Source organism: Nicotiana tabacum, chromosome 1 (genome assembly GCF_000715075.1).
Source record: "Nicotiana tabacum cultivar K326 chromosome 1, ASM71507v2, whole genome shotgun sequence".
In the NCBI taxonomy this organism is placed as follows: Eukaryota; Viridiplantae; Streptophyta; class Magnoliopsida; order Solanales; family Solanaceae; genus Nicotiana; species Nicotiana tabacum.
In genome coordinates this window covers 218385133-218400653 of record NC_134080.1, presented here as the reverse complement: position 1 = coordinate 218400653, position 15521 = coordinate 218385133, and the positions used below count along the sequence as shown (strand labels likewise).

The 15521-nt window shown below is 36.6% G+C and overlaps 2 protein-coding genes across 2 annotated transcripts; one reads left to right on the top strand and one right to left on the bottom strand.

Annotated features, from left to right (window-relative positions):
* Nucleotides 1-2327: 2327 nt before the first annotated feature.
* LOC107813468 (receptor-like protein kinase THESEUS 1) lies at nucleotides 2328-4812 on the top strand. Its single transcript, XM_016638744.2, has one exon. The coding sequence runs from the start codon at nucleotides 2328-2330 to the stop codon at nucleotides 4470-4472; it is 2145 nt and encodes a 714-aa protein (XP_016494230.2). The 3' UTR covers nucleotides 4473-4812.
* A 699-nt stretch (nucleotides 4813-5511) lies between these two features.
* Nucleotides 5512-8730, bottom strand: LOC107813467 (uncharacterized). The gene is made up of 2 exons (XM_016638743.2): nucleotides 8362-8730; nucleotides 5512-6012 (listed from the first exon to the last, which is right to left on the bottom strand). The coding sequence occupies exons 1-2, from the start codon at nucleotides 8639-8641 to the stop codon at nucleotides 5738-5740; spliced, it is 555 nt and encodes a 184-aa protein (XP_016494229.1). The 5' UTR covers nucleotides 8642-8730; the 3' UTR covers nucleotides 5512-5737.
* Nucleotides 8731-15521: the final 6791 nt, after the last annotated feature.

Genomic DNA, 15521 nt, shown 5'->3' with positions numbered 1-15521 from the left:
TATTTAATTGTGCTTTTTATATATACAACTGTAAACTTAGGGCGCATATATTTCATTATTTATATGTTGTTTTATTGAAAAAATAGTATTCCCCCCGTTTTTATTCTATGACAATCTTTCCATCTTGCTTCATTACAAAATGAATGACATTATTTAATCGCTATACAACCTTCTCAACTTTTAAGAATTCAAATTTGTTAAATTATTCGCTCTTTATTTTTTATTTTTGTTTTACATCTACATTTAACGAGAGGTTTTAGCTTTGAGCCTCGGAAATTAAAAAAGCTCCGGATAGAAAACATGTTTTCCTTTAATGGGTACACACGTGGCACAAATTTATGTGTTAATGAGTTCCGAATATCAGATGATTATTAGCCGCCCCGCCAAACAAAGCCATGACAATTGTCTCATCTGCATCTCCAAAAAGCCGCGTAGAATCGGGTCCCAACAAGGCAGTAGGGTAAGAAAAATTAAAATTAGTCCTAATGATACAAATAGGTTACTATATGCTCATAAATTCTCATGCAAAACCTAAATATATAAGACTCATAATAACTTCCTTACATATCAATTTATGTGATATTTTTTCTTTTTAATCAGTACTAAAAATCAATGACGCATTTTTACATTAGTAATAATTTAATTTTAAAATGTTCATTTTATCTTACTGAGATGATTTATAGCTACACACAAATATCTATGACTTCTTTTAAACTATAGTTTATGAAACTCCACGTTCAAATATCATCGTATAAATTGTGATAGAAGGAGTATTTAATTAGGCTTTGCATGAGAATTTACGAGCGTATCGGGGTCGAAGCTACACTTTGTCGGAAAATTACACTACGTATATAGGTAAAATATTAGGTTTTAGAGGTATATAACATATATTGAACACTCTTTGTCGAAATATTTTTTTACATCTTTCAAGTTTGAACACCATAGGCGACATTCCTGGTTTCGCTACCGGAGCATATACTATGCTGTTTGTATCATTAGGAGAAAGCGCCATTAAAGTTTTCAAGTGATCATTAAAACTAATGTACGATAATAATAGTACATTAATTTTAATGATCATTCGGTGCTTTCTGTTATTACATTCCAATCTTTCTAAAGATGTACTATCACAATCAAACCACAATTGTTTCTTGAAAACAGCTGTTGCTCGCAATTGGGCAATGGAGTGGGGCTTGGAAATTCATTTCTGTGGGTCCCCTTAATTTCCATTTGCTATCCTTGTAAAATGACAACCCAATCCACATCTTGATAAGAGCTAGCTGTGGAATTGAGTTGCCACTAAAAAGCTCTTTTTTCTTATGTTTTCATTGTAACAAATTCAAGAAATGCAAATGTTTTCATGCCAGAGTTACACTAAATAACAAGTTTTGTTGCTTTCTTTCTACTGGTTCATACACACATTTCCAATCTGCAGTCTTCTTTTTTCTTTAATATATAATCAAGAAATCGCCAAGTAATAGTGTACGGTTCGAAAATCAGTGGATAATAGACACTTCCCTCTACCTTTCTCTACTTAAATACCTCTGTTTGCCGCAGTAGGGGTTGAATCTGTGACATTCACCTAACCCACACGTCACGTGTTCTTACCACTGGACCAAAGCCAAAGCCAAAGCCGGCATTTCCAATTTGCAGTTTGAGGAAAGTTGTTAGCTTTAGGGAAAAAAAAGCTACAGGTAGTGGAAAAGCTCAGTTCTTGTCTTGACACTATTTTTTCTGAATTTGGTGGTAGCCATAGTTTATTGGTAGTTTCTTGTGTTTTGTCAGTCAAGAAAGCTTTTTTCTATTTCAAGATTTTTTTCTCTTGTGTTTTCTCTAGATAGATAAGTAAGATCTGCAATGCTAGAATTGTTGATTCTCAATACTACTTAGGTGGCCTTTGGACTGCAAATTTTCTAGGAGAATTGGAGTTTATTGTGTATAATAGTTGGCTCCTTAGGATGGTAAATTTGAGAATAATGCATTTGATACCTTTAGTTCTAGTATTAGTAGTGTCAAGTTTCTTCACTCAGGATTCTAATGCTGTTTTTACTCCTACTGATAACTATTTGATTGCATGTGGATCTTCACAAAATGTGACTTATATTGGCCAGACATATGTTCCTGATACACTCCATCCTTCAGTTTCTTTAGAAACTAAGGAAAATTCTGTTTCTGCCACGTCGAATACTACTGCTCCGTCTTCAATTTATCAGTCCGCGAGAATTTTCCATAGGACGACAGTTTTTAAGTTTGATATAAAGCAAGAAGGGCGACATTGGGTCCGTCTCTACTTCTATCCTCTTCCGGGGCACAACTTAACGTCTGCCTCAATGACGGTTGTCACAGAAAATTTTGTTCTGTTGAACAATTTCAGTTTCAAGAGTTATAATGGTTCGTACCTCTTTAAGGAATATGCCATCAACGTTGATTCAGATAGCTTGACTCTTGCTTTAATCCCTTCAAACAACTCCGTTGCATTTATAAACGCCATTGAAGTTGTATCCGTCCCTGATGAGTTGATTCCAGATCAAGCAGTCGCTTTATCTCCCTTAGCGCCTTTCAATGGCCTTTCAGGACTAGCCCTCGAAACTGTTTATCGTCTAAATATGGGAGGTCCTCATCTTACTGCTCAAAACGACACGTTGGGAAGAACGTGGGAGAATGACGCGAAGTACCTGCACATTAACAGCTCTGCAGTAAGTGCTTCAGTTAGTCCGTCAAGTATAAAATATCCAGCTACTATGACTCCTGAAATAGCACCAAATTGGGTTTACGCTACTGCTGAAACAATGGGAGATGCAAATGTACCTAATGTGAATTTCAATATCACGTGGATCTTCACCGTTGATCCAAACTTCATGTACTTCATCCGTGTACATTTTTGTGATATTGTGAGCGAATCTTTGAACGCTCTTCTGTTCAACTTATATGTTAATGATGACATTGCTCTATTGGACATAGACTTGTCAAACTTAGCTGGTAATTTGGACGTACCTTTATACAAAGATTTCGTCTCTAATTCTTCAGTGAATTCAAGTATGCTGAAAGTTAGTGTTGGTCCAGACACGAGTGCTGATTATATAAATGCAATTATGAATGGACTGGAAATCATGAAGATCAGTAATGAAGCCAGAAGCTTTAATGGGGTTCAATCTGTTGAGACTTTTCTTGTGTTGTCTCACAAAAAGAGCAAGATAGGTATCATTCTTGGTTTCGCCTTGGGAGCATCAGCTGCATTGGCGTTTATCGGGTTGTGTTGTTGCTTCTTTATAGCCCGCAGATCAGAGACTTCCAACCAAAGGCACTCGTGGCTTCCTCCGTTGTATGGAAACTCTTTAAGTTTGACAAAAATGTCTACAATTTCTCGAGCAAGCTACATCTCCTTGGCTTCACCAAATGTTGGACGATTCTTTAGTTTCCAAGAAATATTGGATTCAACTAACAAATTTGATGAAAGTTTGCTTCTTGGTGTTGGTGGTTTTGGTAGGGTCTATAAAGGAACACTAGAAGATGGGACTAGACTTGCTATTAAAAGAGGAAACCAAGGATCTGAACAAGGTTTAGCTGAATTTCAAACTGAGATTGAAATGTTATCCAAACTTCGCCATCGTCACCTTGTGTCTTTGATTGGTTACTGTGATGAAATGTCAGAAATGATTCTGGTTTATGAATATATGGCAAATGGCCCTCTCCGAAGCCATCTTTATGGAACGGATCTCCCACCTCTCTCGTGGAAGCAGCGTCTTGAGATTTGTATTGGTGCTGCCAAGGGGCTGCATTATCTCCACACCGGTGCAGCTCAGAGCATCATTCACCGCGATGTGAAAACTACCAACATACTCTTGGATGAGAACTTTGTAGCTAAAGTTGCTGACTTTGGTCTTTCTAAAGCTGGACCGGCTCTTGATCAGACACACGTCAGCACCGCCGTTAAGGGTAGTTTTGGATACCTTGATCCTGAATACTTCAGAAGGCAACAGCTTACAGAGAAATCAGATGTTTATTCATTTGGTGTTGTCCTAATGGAAGTTCTCTGCACCAGACCTGCATTGAATCCAGTGCTCCCACGCGAGCAAGTTAATATAGCCGAGTGGGCTATGATTTGGCAAAAGAAAGGCATGTTGGATCGGATAATGGACACAAACCTCGAGGGGAAGGTGAATCCAGCTGCCCTGAAAAAGTTCGGGGAGACAGCTGCAAAGTGTTTGGCTGAGCACGGAGTTGATAGACCTTCGATGGGGGACGTGCTGTGGAACTTGGAATATGCTCTTCAACTTGAAGAAGCCTCGTCAGCACTAGCAGAGCCCGATGATAACAGTACAAACCATATACCTGGTATACCATTAACACCAGTCGAGCCATTCGACAAGAGTGTTAGCAAGATTGAAGGGATTAACTCAAAAACAGATGATGATGCAGGGGATGCTGCTAATAATGCTGTTTTTTCTCAGTTAGTAAATCCGCGGGGAAGATGAGAATAAATACTCCCTCGTGTACGTGCTTTCAGGTCTCGGCCACTTGACATCCCAAAAATTCTTATTTCATGGATTCAAGGGAAAGTGGATATGATTTCAAAATCTTTATATTAATAGTACTGAGTGATTGAGTATGCAGTATAAATGTTTAGTTCAACCTATTGTATTCTTTGAAATTTGTTCTTCAAATACTGCAAATTGTAGCATTGTTTCCATTGTTACATAGGTGATACAGATGCCCTCTTTATTCATAGTTATAGTCATGAATATGTATTTGTAAAAGCATTATAGTTATATATATTCATAGATAACTATATTAAGCTGCTATTTTTCAGCTAAATTATCTTCTGATTGAAGTGCTTCTGTTTGTTATATTTCATTTCTTCTGTCTGCACTAATGCAATGATTATAGCTGGTAAATTGATTGTTGGAAATTCTGTTTTTGACTTCCTCTTGATTTAGTTCAGATTATCATTTCGTATCTTTTTCTATTCTCCATAAAGCCAAATTTTCAGCTTCTCAACATCTGAAATATTTTATCGTTCATGAATGACTGATTGGTTTCTTTATTGTTCAATAAATATATGCTTGTACTATTTCCTTCAAAGCACACTTGGCCTAATAATAACACCATTTCTCACTTAAAATTCTTTGCCCCTTATTTAAATCAGTTTACTGCTGTCACTTTTACATAAGTTTCTAGGAAAAGATAATTTAGTCTTAAATGATGGCGGCCTCCAAGCCAGTCTTTTGCATAACTCGAATAATCCATGGGATACTTGCTACCTTTCACCGGCACATGTAAGGGGTAACTCTACCCTCCATGGTTTAGACAGATGACAAAGATGGGAAGTCCTAGTAAACCCTGATTTCCTCGGGTCTTATCCACTTTAACTAGTAGGCCACACGTTTGGGCGCCTTCAAACCAATTTGTTTAAGAACACATACTAAAACTGTACAATGAAGACATCACACCCAGAGCTTAAGTGCCCTAGTGTAATAAAACTTTGATTCTCTGTAAGCGACATATCCACTGATAAAAGAAATTATTGGAGCTCATTACAGCATATCTAAGAGTTGGCAATTACTTGGTACAAAGGACACTAGCTTGCACAATAGAGACCAGTTTAACATTTTCTTATTGTACTTGATAATTACTTTGTATTATACAACTAGATTGCCTGAAAGCAAAAAATTTACAGAAGCAGGACTGACATACTATGAAAGATGAACATTGCAGATTCCAAGACAAGATATCATGATTTCTACAGCCGAGAGCGAATGAAAACCTTTTTTCTATTAGATCTTGAAGGAGCTGAACTCTTGATAGGCTCATCAGAGAACTCAAAGGACTCCAACCCCGTGATACATTTAGTTGACACCTCATTTTGTTGCTTCGTGTTATTCATGTCATCCTGAAGTTTCTCCATCTTTGCCTGCATCTCCTCCATCATAACAGTAACATCTTGTTTCTCAGCTCTACTAGAAGCACGCGAAGGCGGTTGGTCCTTCAATCTTTCCTTGGTAATATTACTGCCACCTGCAGAAATGATAAGCATATGAAAATCCATTTGGTATATCAATGAAAAAGTACATAAATGTTCGAGGTCAGTGTTAGTGATATCCATCAATCATCATAAGATGTGTACTCCTAGCAGACAGTGTTCTTGAGTCACAACCATCAATGAGATATTGAGAATATAATATCAAGCATAGCCAACTCCAAAAGGGTCAACAATCAGCTGTTTTTTTTTATGAAGTAATAATAAATTTCATTGCTGGCATCACGAAGATGCATAATAATACAAAAGTTATGGAAGCAAAAAAGACACTGTTAGCTCAATTACAAAAAGACTATTCTAGTACCAGGGAGCTAACGAAGTTCAAAACGTTGTCAGGAGAATCTAAGGGGGAAAGGTAATGCCAACTATAAAGATACAAAAGACATCTAGCCTTGAGGGAATGATTTGGAGTTGATAAACCTTCAAAACATATGTTGTTCCTTTCTGACCATATACACCAAGAAATACTCGCAGGAATCAGCTGTTTGTATTACCCAAATCCAAACATGTCAGGTCCCCAATATTGATAAGGATCTTCAAAGAAACCCAAAGAGTGGTTCTTTCGATTTTAGATCGTTGGAATTAGGTGGGATTATAATGCGTCATGTTAACGTGGGAAAAAGGAGGGATTATGTGCGCCTACTACACATCCTGCAATGTATAACTTTGCCATTGAACTAGAGTCCTAGGGGCAAAACTCTCAGTTAACTAGCCTTACTGCTTGGGAAAAAAGCTCCGCATGTTTCATTACAAATGTTGTAGAGAGCTAGTACACTTCTTTTTCCTTTTATTTGTTTCTTTCTTTCAGTTAACCATTATTACTTGAGCACAAAGGACATATAAACTTATTAAAAGATGATTTGAGAACTCAGGAAAGTCGATTCTATAGTCAACAAGAATGAAGAAACTATAAGGGCAAAGTACGGAAATTTAGGTGTGTGAAACTCATGGAAGCCTTAGCATGAGGCGTCATACATGTAAGTTTAGCTACTACTTTAGTCCACACAATAAAGGCCATACTCCATCTACAGTACATCAAAAAGATAGTACATCACCAAAATGGACCAGTCGATGGCAATCACTCAAATGCTAGAGTTCTATATCATAAAGGACGGTCTTGCAACTTGCAAGGGTCACTTCCAAGTTCCCCCTCCTTTTTCTCCAATGGAGAACACGTGAAGCCTGTGAAGGCTGGAATAGAATTGAAGTAATCCAGTGCAAAAACATAACAAACACTGCACTACTAGAAGGTGATCAAATTTCAAAGTCTACCTTACCAAGGGTTACACCACTTTGCAGTGCGATCAAATCAGCAAATGGACATGCTAAGTTAGTAATTGGTCTTAGATGCATCACATACAGCATTTCGCAGCAGAAACGGCTTCCACTCAAAGGCGGATTAACTCAGTGGACGCGAATTACTAGTGTAGACTCTACATCCTTCTCTGCGGCGATGCATGCGAACCTAGTTTATCTATAAATATTCAAAAAGGATTAAGTTATATACACTGACGATGTAAAGATTTTTTACACCATTGGTGTAGATTGACCTACTATAGCGGGCAGAAGCGGAGCCAGGAGTTTGTCAAGGAGATTCCAAAAAATACTGCAATGTCACACATGTGAATTGAACCTGTGACCTAAAGTAAATTTTGAACCCCCTTTATCACTACAACAAGAATTTCTCCTTGCATCAAGAGATTCAACAATTTATTTGCACAGTATTAGTTTTTGGGAAAGAGTAATCAATTGAACCCTTTACACCAACCTAACTCCACCCCTAATAGCATGTTACTTACTATTTTTATCATGTTATCAATTAATGCTTATAGTAGAATTTAACTGTTATTACCTTATAAATGACCTAATTTTGTAACTATTTTTACACAAGTGCATATAACCTAAAATTCTCCACTAATTATATGCATAATTGAAACCGAAGGCAGTATCAAAGCTAAAATATACTAATATCACAGCTACTAAGCTACCACGGAACAATATCTTGTGAGTATAATACTACTATATAACTTTCCCCTCATATTGCATCATGCTGAACCAGTAAAAAACTTAGGAGCGGGATACAATGCTAAAGATTCAGAAACACACCTAATTTCGCATATAGTACAGCTTAACCTCAGCAATATTACAATATAAACTCGAAAAACACATAGTAATTCCAACATCAAAAATCAGAGATAAATTAACTTTAACTCTATCTGTAATAAACAACGCATAATTCAAAACTCCTATATTGCGCATACTAGAAAGAGAAAAAGTGTGTGTGTATGTGTGTGTGTGAGAGAGAGAGAGGGAGAGAGGATTCTGACCAGCGACGGTTTTAAGAGATTCGTCTACGGCAGAGACGACGGCAAATTTCGTGAGCTTTGAGAGAATTCGGCCGATCTTTTCACGGCCGTCAGGGTAAAAAACGTAATCATCCGTCTTTTGAGCGCCGTCATATTTGACGGAACCGTCGATTTTGGAAACGGCCGATGTAATACTGGCACTGTACTTGCCTTGTAACGCGCATGCGTCTGACGATTTCTGTTGAACTTTCCGGTTCAAAAGTTTGCCGGCGGCTGCTCGGAGTTCATCTAAAATGCCCATTACTTACCCGCTGTCCCACAATAATTTTGCTCTTAGCTGCTCTTTCTGTCTAAATAAAAATTGATTTTCTGTTTGTATATTATCACGTAAATGTAATCTTAGATTTTATATCAAAATTAATATTCAAATTCGGATAATCAATCTGCCCTCAAGGAGTAGTTTCATGTCAGAATTAATAAATAAAAAAATGCAGTTATTAATAATATGGATATTGCCATGTATGCATTAAGTACTTGCTTTTAAAAGGATATTTTTATCTTTAAATATAACACAAAGATTTATAACTTAATGTATTTATTATTTAATATCATTAATTATTCCCACCACTAATTATTCAGTACTTTTTTTTTGGGCGATCAATCAAACGATAAATTGTTGGAATTAATTACTCAAAATCCTTAAACAATGACCCTAAACAATTTATTATTGAAGACTTAAATATAAATATTAAATCTTTCTATAACAGTCATTATTTATAACAATATTTTATTATAATATTCAAATGTGTTTTGAATTAATTTTTCATGTTATATTGTAATATATATATTATCTATAACCGCACTTTACTACATCAGCCAAAAAATATCAGCGATAGTGTTGTAAAAGAATTTGACTGTGTATGTTATCTACTACAAATCTACAATCAATTAGATTAACAGCAGTACTGCTGGTCACCAAAAAACAGACTATATAAGGAGTAACAAATTTGAGTCTGTTATAAATATATTATATTATGGATGTTCATTTAGTACTCCGTTGTAAATAAGCTTCCTGAAGAAGCTTACCCATATGGGACTCCACCGTAAATATGTTTATCTATTTAGTACTATATTGGAAATAAGCTTCCTGAAGAAGCTTATCACTTCGGTACCCGGTTATGGATAAACATTACCCCCAGTAGAAGTTTATCCATACCGGGTATAATAGGCTTATCTTTTCAGTACCCAGTTATGGATAAACATTACCCCCGGTAGAAGATTATCCATACCGGGTATAATACGCTTATCCATTCAGTACTCCGTTATGGATAAATATTGCTCTCAGTAGAAGATTATCCATATCTGGTACAGCAGCAGCTTACACAGCAGCTTGTAGTAGCAGCTTACACAGCAGCTTATAGTAGCTTACACTGCAGCTTGTAGTAGCAGCTTACACAGCAGCTTATAGTAGCAGTTTACAGAGCAACTTCCTTTCTTCTATAAATAGAAGAGATTTCAGTTCATTATGTACATCAGTTTGAGTTCGAATAATATATCAGTTTCTCTCTATACTTGTCTTTACTTTACAGTCTTTATTTTATAACACGTTATCAGCACGAAGCTCTACCATCTCGAGCAAATATTTTGAAAGTATCTGAGGTAAGAACTTTCTTTTCCTAAATAATGTCAAATCTTTCTAAACTTGAATTTGTAGCCCTGGATATATCGGGCAAAAGCTACATGTCTTGGGTGCTTGATGCTGAAATTCATCTTGATGCGATGGGTCTGGCAGACACCATCAAGGATAAAAACCAGGCATCAAACCAAGACCGTGCCAAAGCAATGATATTCCTACGCCATCACCTTGATGAGGGCCTAAAAATGGAATATCTCACTATTAAAGATCCAGTCATACTGTGGAATAATTTGAAAGATAGATATGACCACCTGAAGATGGTCGTTCTTCCACAGACACGTTATGATTGGACTCATCTAAGGCTACAAGATTTTAAATCTATCAGTGAGTATAATTCTGCTATGTTCAGAATTATTTCCCAATTAAAATTATGTGGTGATAATATTACTGATCATGATATGTTGGAGAAAACTTTCACCACTTTTCATGCCTCGAATATGCTCCTGCAGCAGCAATATCGAGAGATGGGATTTAAAAAGTATTCTGAACTTATCTCACATCTTCTTATAGCAGAGCAACATAATGGGCTATTAATGAAAAATCATGAAAGTCGACCTATTGGTTCTTGTCCATTCCCTGAAGTGAATGAGACGAACTTCCACCAAGCTAAACGTGGAAGAGGTCGTGGCCCCAGTCGTGGTCATGGCCGTGGTCGGGGAAGAAACCCCAATCATGGTAATAATAATGCACCAAAGAAGCCTCATCACCACCAGCAGTGGAAAAGGAAGGAACAAAAGCATGAAGCGATGCAAACGCCAAATGTAGAAAATGCATGCTATAGATGTGGAGGAAAAGGGCACTGGTCACGTACTTGTCGTACGCCAAAGCACCTGGTTGAGCTTTATCAAGCCTCCCTGAAGAAGACAGAGAAAAATGTTGAAACAAATTTTATTTCTGAAGATAATTTAGACTTCATGCATTTGGATGTAGCTGATTACTTTGCACTCCCAGAAGGAGAAACAAGTCATGTAATCGGTGGTGAATCTGTAGAAATGTAAATATTTTAATTTTTGTTGTTTGTAATAGATAGTATGGTTATGTAATTGTTGTACATAAATAAAAGTTATGCTTTGATAATGATGTTTACTATAATATATTTTATTTATGTTATTTTGAAGAATATGGATAACCCTCAAATTATGTTTGGATCAAAGACAAATCATGAAGATATTTGTGTTATTGATAGTGGAACAACTCATGCCATATTCAACAATCAGAAATACTTTTCTTATTTGCATAAGGAAAAAGAAAATGTTTCAACAATTTCTGGTAATATAAGTTTGATTGAAGGCTCCGGAAGAGCCATAATATTTCTGTCTAAGGGAACAAAACTTATTATAGACAATGCATTATTCTCCTCCAAGTCCCGAAGAAACTTGTTGAGTTTTATAGATATCCGCCGAAATGGGTATCATGTAGAGACAATAGATGAAATGAACAGGGAATATCTTTGTATTACAAAGAATATTTCTGGCCAGAAATGCATTGTAGAAAAGTTACCAACTTTATCTTCTGGCTTATACTATTCAAAAATTAGTACATTTGAAGCACACTCTATCGTAAACCAGAAGTTTACGGATTCAAATACTTTTGTGCTTTGGCATGGCCGTTTGGGCCATCCCGGATCAATAATGATGAGACGAATTACTGAAAATTCAAGTGGGCATCCATTAAAGAACTTGAAGATTCTTACAAATGACGAATTTTCTTGTGATGCTTGTTATCAAGGAAAAATGATCACTAGACCATCACCGATGAAGGTTGGTATTGAATCCCCTGCCTTTTTAGAGCGTATACATGGGGATATATGTGGACCTATTCACCCACCAAGTGGGTTGTTTAGATATTTTATGGTCCTAATAGATGCATCTTCAAGATGGTCTCATGTGTGCCTACTATCATCTCGCAACCTGGCGTTTGCAAAGCTATTAGCCCAAATAATTCGATTAAGGGCACAATTCCCAGATTATCCTATAAAGGCCATTCGCCTTGATAATGCTGGAGAATTCCCATCTCAAGCTTTTGATGATTATTGTCTATCAGTTGGGATAAAAGTTGAACATCCTGTAGCTTATGTTCATACTCAAAATGGCCTTGCAGAGTCATTTATTAAACACCTGCTATTGATAGCAAGACCACTACTTATGAAAACAAAATTGCCCACTACTGTTTGGGGCCATGCTATCTTGCATGCAGCATCACTTATCCGTCTCAGACCGACACATTATAATAAATATTCTCCGTCACAATTAATTTTTGGTCATGAACCAAATATTGTCCATCTACGAATTTTCGGATGTGTTGTATATGTGCCAGTAGCACCACCACAACGTAGTAAGATGGGACCACAAAGAAGGATAGGAATATATGTTGGGTTTGAATCACCCTCTATTATTCGCTATCTTGAACCATTGACAGGAGATTTATTTACTGCTCGATTTGCAGATTGTCGGTTTGATGAAACAAATTTTCCACAATTAGGGGGAGAGAAAAAGGAAATCAAAAGAGAAATTGTGTGAAAAGTTTCATCATTATCTCACTTTGATCCCCGTACCCCTATATGTAATCAGGAGGTCCAGAAGATCATCCATTTACAGAATATAGCAAATCAAATGCCAGACGCATTTACTGATTTGAAAAGGATAACTAAGTCACATATCCCAGCAGAGAATGTGCCTATCCGAATTGATGTCCCAGTAGGACCATCTACTAGCATGGGAGCTAGTGAACCTAAAGCACGCCTGAAGCGTGGTAGGCCTTTGGGTTCTAAGGATCGAAATCCTCGAAAAAGAAAATCGACAAATGATCAAAACGATACTATGAAGGGATCTCCTGAAGAGACCCAAAATCTGATTAGTTCTGAGATTCCTGAAGAAATCAATGAACCCGAAGCTCATGTGAGTGAGGAACTTTTAATAAGTTCGAACGGTGATGGGATTAATTTAAATCGATTTGAAATAGTGGTGGATAATATTTTTGCATATAATGTTGCACTTAATATTATGCAAGATAGTGAGGATCTTGAACCTCGATCTGTCGAAAAATGTCGACAAAGATCTGATTGGCCAAAATGGCAAGAGGCAATTCAATCGGAATTGAAGTCACTTGCTAAAAGAGAGGCCTTTGGACCAGTAGTCCAAACACCTGCTGGTATAAAACCAGTTGGTCATAAATGGGTTTTTGTGCGAAAAAGGAATGATAAAAATGAAGTTGAAAGATACAAAGCTCGCCTTGTTGCACAAGGATTCTCACAACGACCTGGAGTCGATTTTGATGAAACATATTCACCTGTTATGGATGCCATAACATTTCGATATCTCATCAGTTTAGCACTACATGAAAAGCTTGAAATACATCTAATGGATGTAGTTACAGCTTATCTGTACGGTTTACTTGATAATGAAATTTATATGAAAATTCCTGAAGGATTTAAAATGCCTGAAGCAAAATCTCAGGAAATGTATTCAATCAGATTACAAAGATCTTTGTGCGGTTTAAAGCAATCTGGGCGCATGTGGTATAATCGCCTTAGTGAATATTTGCTGAAAGAAGGTTACATAAATGATGTTATTTGTCCATGTATTTTTATAAAGAAAATGGCATCAGAATTTGTTATACTTGCTGTTTATGTTGATGACATAAATCTTGTTGGAACTCCAGAAGAGCTCCAAAAGGCAATTGAATATCTTAAGAAAGAATTTGAGATGAAAGATCTTGGAAAGACAAAACTTTGTCTTGGTCTGCAAATTGAATATTTAGCAGACGAGATCTTTATCCATCAATCTGCCTATACAGAAAGGGTCTTAAAACACTTTTACATGGACAAAGCGCACCCATTGAGTACACCAATGGTTGTTTGATCACTTGAAGTGAATAAGGATTTGTTCCGACCTCCAGAAGAGGACGAGAACTCCTTGGTCCCGAAGTACCCTATCTCAGTGCAATTGGTGCACTAATGTATCTTGCTAATGCTACAAGGCCTGACATAACATTTTCTGTTAATTTACTAGCAAGATATAGTTCTTCTCCTACACGAAGACATTGGAACGGGATTAAGCATATATTGCGATATTTAAAGGGAACTCTTGATATGAGTTTGTTTTATGCTAACAAAGATAGTGCAGACCTTGTTGGTTATGCAGATGCAGGTTATTTATCTGATCCCCATAAAGCTCGATCTCAAACCGACTACGTATTTACATATGGAGGTACTATCATATCATGGCGCTCCACAAAGCAATCTATTGTTGCTACTTCTTCAAATCACGCTGAGATAATAGCTATTCATGAAGCAAGTAGGGAATGCGTATGGTTGAGATCAATAATTCATTTTATTCGAGAAAAATGTGGTTTGGAATGTGAGAAAAGACCCACAATTTTATACGAAGACAATGCTGCATGCATAGCCCAATTGAAGGGAGGATTTATAAAAGGAGATAGAACGAAACACATTTCACCAAAATTATTCTACACACACGATCTTCAGAAAAATGGTGACATTGATGTACAACAAATCCGTTCAAGTGATAATCCAGCAGATTTATTCACTAAATCTTTGCCAACTTCAACTTTTGAGAAGATGGTATACAAGATTGGAATGCGGAGACTCAAATATTTGAAACAAGGTTTTCATTAGGGGGAGTAAAATACGCGATGCACTCTTTTTTCCTTACTAAGGTTTTTTCCCATGAGGTTTTTCTTATAAGGTTTTTAATGAGGCACCTAACAATGCGTATTACTAAATATGTGTACTCTTTTTCCTTCACTAGAATTTTTTTCCCACGTGGTTTTTCCTAGTGAGGTTTTAATGAGACACATTATCTTTTAATGAACATCCAAGGGGGAATGTTATAAATATATTATATTATGGATGTTCATTTAGTACTCCATTGTAAATAAGCTTCCTGAAGAAGCTTATCCATATGGGACTCCACCGTAAATATGTTTATCTATTTAGTACTATATTGGAAATAAGCTTCCTGAAGAAGCTTATCACTTCGGTACCCGGTTATGGATAAACATTACCCCCAGTAGAAGTTTATCCATACCGGGTATAATAGGCTTATCTTTTCAGTACCCAGTTATGGATAAACATTACCCCCGGTAGAAGATTATCCATACCGGGTATAATAAGCTTATCCATTCAGTACTCCGTTATGGATAAATATTGCTCTCAGTAGAAGATTATCCATATCTGGTACAACAGCAGCTTACACAACAGCTTGTAGCAGCTTACACAGCAGCTTGTAGTAGTAGCTTACACAGCAGCTTATAGCAGCTTACACAACAGCTTATAGTAGCAGCTTACAGAGCAGCTTCCTTTCTTCTATAAATAGAAGAGATTTCAGTTCATTATGTACATCAGTTTGAGTTCGAATAATATATCAGTTTCTCTCTATATTTGTCTTTACTTTACGGTCTTTATTTTTTATCAGAGCCTTCGAAATTAAATTATTTAAACTAACATTATTCCTGGTTGATATCT